At 39.4% G+C, this 3,840-nt stretch overlaps 1 gene segment (V, D, J or C); it reads left to right on the top strand.

Annotated features, from left to right (window-relative positions):
* Positions 1-246: 246 nt before the first annotated feature.
* On the top strand, positions 247-719 carry LOC113839471. The segment is given in 2 exon segments: positions 247-289; positions 397-719. Coding segments are annotated over 2 exon segments (366 nt in total).
* The last annotated feature ends 3,121 nt before the right edge of the window (positions 720-3,840 follow it).

Here is a 3,840-nt window from a genome sequence, read left to right as displayed (position 1 = left end):
GAAAACAAACATCTGTTTGTGTCTGCTCAGGATTCAACAGGAACAGCATCTGGGGCCACTGTGGTCCCTTGGGAAGCCTCAGGCAGGAAGTGACACCCAGATTTTGGTGGCTCAAACACATATGAACAGATTTGGTTGACCGAGACAAATTTGCATGATGGGCCCTGTCAGTTCTCTGAAAATTGCTAAAGGATAAGAGAGAGCCACACAATGTCTGTCTCAGCAGAATTCAGTTGTGTCTGCACCATGGCCTGGACTCCTCTCCTCCTCTTCCTCCTTCATTGCACAGGTCAGAAAGCATCTGCACCCTCATACTAGTTAGGACATAATATGGCAGCGAGATACATTCTGCCTTCTCCTTTAACCCTGGGACATAATGTGTTTCTCTGTTTCCAGGGTCTTTCTCTCAACCTGTGTTGACTCAGTCACCCTCTGCTTCTGCCTCCCTAAGAAGCTCAGTCAAACTCACCTGCACCCTGAGTAGTGAGCACAGCAGCTATACCATTTATTGGTACCAGCAACATCCAGACAAGGCTCCCAAGTATGTGATGTATCTTAAGAGTGATGGAAGCCACAGCAAAGGAGATGGGATCCCCGATCGCTTCTCTGGCTCCAGCTCTGGGGCTCATCGCTACTTAAGCATCTCCAATGTCCAGTCTGAAGATGATGCTACCTATTTCTGTGGTGCAGATTATAACATTGCTGGACAATTTGGGTGAACACAGTAAACTAGATAAATGAGGAAGCATGTCAGAAACTCTTTTTGCTCTCTTGCTACCAAGGCCAGCCTATGATTTTGAAAAGCAACATCTGAAGTTCTTAGCTACCATACTCATTGGATTTTGATGGGGTGGGAGGATGTCCTTCTATGTATATGTTTCTCTCATTGGTTGATGAATAAACCCCTGTGGCCAATAGAAGCAGGGAGATAGCTGCCTGTAGCACTGGGTAGGAAATCCTGTAACAAAATGTTGCCCAGACATGGTTTGAACAAATTTCCATGTAAAATTTGACAAAAACTTCTAAAAACAAAAGAACAGAGGCAAGCACAGATTCTTGGTAGCAGCATTTTCTGGAGATAACCAGAGGTGAGCAGCTCCTTTAAGGGAGGCTTCCTGGCTCAGCGTAAGTGGCAAAAAGGGCACAGCTCTTTTAGCAATGTTGTTTGACAGATAAAAGACTCATGGCCAGAAAAAGATAAAGATTTACAATAAAGACAGATTCAGATGAAGAAAAACCCCTAAAGGGTTTACAGTGTGTTTAAAAATATATGTGGGCTTGGAAGAGAAAAGAAAAAGGATATGGTGGTTTAAAAAAAGAAATACAGAAAGAAATAGAGTTGCTAGGCAGTGATGGCCCTTGCCTTTAATCGAAGCACTTGGGAGGCAGAGGCTGTCGAATTTGTTTAATTCCAAGGCCAGCTTGGTATACAGAGTGAATTCCAGGACAGGTAACAGTACACAGAGAAACCTTGTCTCAGAAAATGAAAAAAATAAAAGGAAAAGATATAGCCCCCCCCAAAAAAAGCCACATAAAGATGGAACATACACAGAGAGTCTGGATACTGTATGTTATTGTGTTATCTTTGAAAATTTTATTGCTGAGGAAAGAGAAACAGCTGATTTGAATATATATGCTGCTGGATTAATCCAACATATATTTTTAAAATGATTTGACTTTTAAATTTAAGTCTAAGGATATGTTACTTTGGAAAAGAAGCTTTATTTTTGTTTTCCCAGAAAATGAAAAACTGTGCATTCCTTCTTGATCAAGAAAGCCCCCCTGAAGCAGTAGCCCAGGTGATCCAGCATCCCAAACAGCTGAACCAATGCAGCCTCAGACTGCTACAACCAAGATTTGGTCAGGTTTCTGGGTTTTCTTGGGTTCCCCATGGTATTGACCACGCTCCCAAACAGTAGAAAGCAGTTTGGAGAGAATGACACCACTATTCCCAAATATTGTTTATAAATGTTTTTTTCCATTTAAATGTGGTTGGTTATAAATGATTAGTGAACACAGTCAATCTCTTTTTAAAGGAAAAAGGGGAAATATGTTATAGAAATGAATACTTTACATTGACATGGATTTTGGTTTATTGACACAAATTTTGGGTCAATTTGATGATATATATATTTCTCCTCTTGTATTTATACCATTCATTTAAAATGCAATGTATAATAAAGTACAGATTATATGTAACCACCTATAATAGTAAAAATTTATAGTTAGGTTAGTTAGATTTTCTAGATACATAGAGATATATTTCAAATGGATAGATATTCTTCAAACCTTTCAAAGACCTACACAATCCAGCATTTTAATTGGTTTAGGGTTTTTCATGATTATGAGACACAATTGCTCCTGGCAAGACCAATTACATTAGAGAGGAAGATGGGCATCAACAAATCTTGATATGGAGTTTTCTTTCAATAAGGCGAGACTAGCCATTTGGGCAAGAAAACAGTCTTGCCTGTACTGTTTGACTGTATGCTGTCCAAACTAGACATACAGGACCCAAAGGAAAATGACTGAACTAGATGGAACAGTCCTTCAGGATTCCTGCTTCATGAAAGAGTCTGCCAGACATTCAGCAGGACACTGAGAAAAACCACTGACAAACTACCAGTGGAGGTGGGACACTTTCAAATTTCCTGCTTCACTGAGAAGTCTGTCAGAACACTGTGGCCTATGGGTTGAAGATGGATGCTCCAACGTTACAGAGGAACTTTGGGTGACTGACCAGGCAGTGAGATGTCTCTTTCAATTCTAGAGTTTATAAGTTATCCTTCTGAGATCTTTGGTGGAGTTGAAGACAGATAGTTATTTGGTTATAGTTTTCCTTAATTATGATAAAAGATAAGTTTTATATAAAACTTCAGACACACAAATATAGGGTAAATGAAAGAATATTTTCTTAAAGCCGGGTATTGGTGGCTCATGCCTTTACTCCCACCACTCGAGAGGCAGAGGCAGGTGGTTCTTTGTGAGTTCAAGGTCAGCCTGGTCTACAGAGCCTGTTCCAGGACAACCTCCAATACAGAGAAACATTGTATTGGAGATGATAAGGGGGATGTCTTCAGTGTATATGTTTCTCTCGTTGATTGATAAATAAAACACTTTTTACCAATAGAAGCAGGGAGATAGGCAGGATTAGGAGATGAGGAGAATTCTGGGAGTGGCATTTGCCATGTATCCAGCCAAAGGAGTTAGAGGGCCAGACCATTCTCTGGTAAGATACGAACACATGGAAATACTTAGATTAATGGAAATGGGTTAATATTTCAGATAGAGATAGCAAATAAGAAGTCCTAGTCATTGTTCAACAGTTTCATAATTGATATAAATCTTTGTGTGTTTATTTGGGGCTCAAGGGTCACAGTACCAGACAGGATAAAGAACCACTTTGACAGGATTTTTTTCTGTTTATTAGTCAAGGGTATATATTGTAGGTCTATGAATTTATCCTGAACTTTTGAGGAAAGAGGAAAAAGGCACTGATTGAATAGAGTGCACTGCTGTGTCATAATGATGAATGTGTAAAATCAAATCTAGTGTATACAGCTAAGGAGGTGAGATTATTCTCCTTTCAAGTTAGATCAGTAGATCTAAAGTTCTCATTGTTGCTCACCAAAGTTTATAGGAATGTCTATTCTTTGTAAGAAGGCTTTCTTGTTTCAAGCTCAAAGTGATTTTTGTAACTCTTCCAAATTGGCAAGAAGCATTGTGTAAGAACATTTATGAGGCAGTGTGGTAGGGCCCTATTTACTCATGATAAAATAATAGAAACAGTCACAATGGTTGAGCATTGTCCTTGAATGCACATAAAATTCCCCATGTTAC

The sequence above is a fragment of the Cricetulus griseus genome, chromosome 4, assembly GCF_003668045.3.
Source record: "Cricetulus griseus strain 17A/GY chromosome 4, alternate assembly CriGri-PICRH-1.0, whole genome shotgun sequence".
NCBI classification, from domain to species: Eukaryota; Metazoa; Chordata; class Mammalia; order Rodentia; family Cricetidae; genus Cricetulus; species Cricetulus griseus.
The sequence above is the reverse complement of the archived record's forward strand: the minus strand, read 5'-3'. Positions and strand labels throughout refer to the sequence as shown.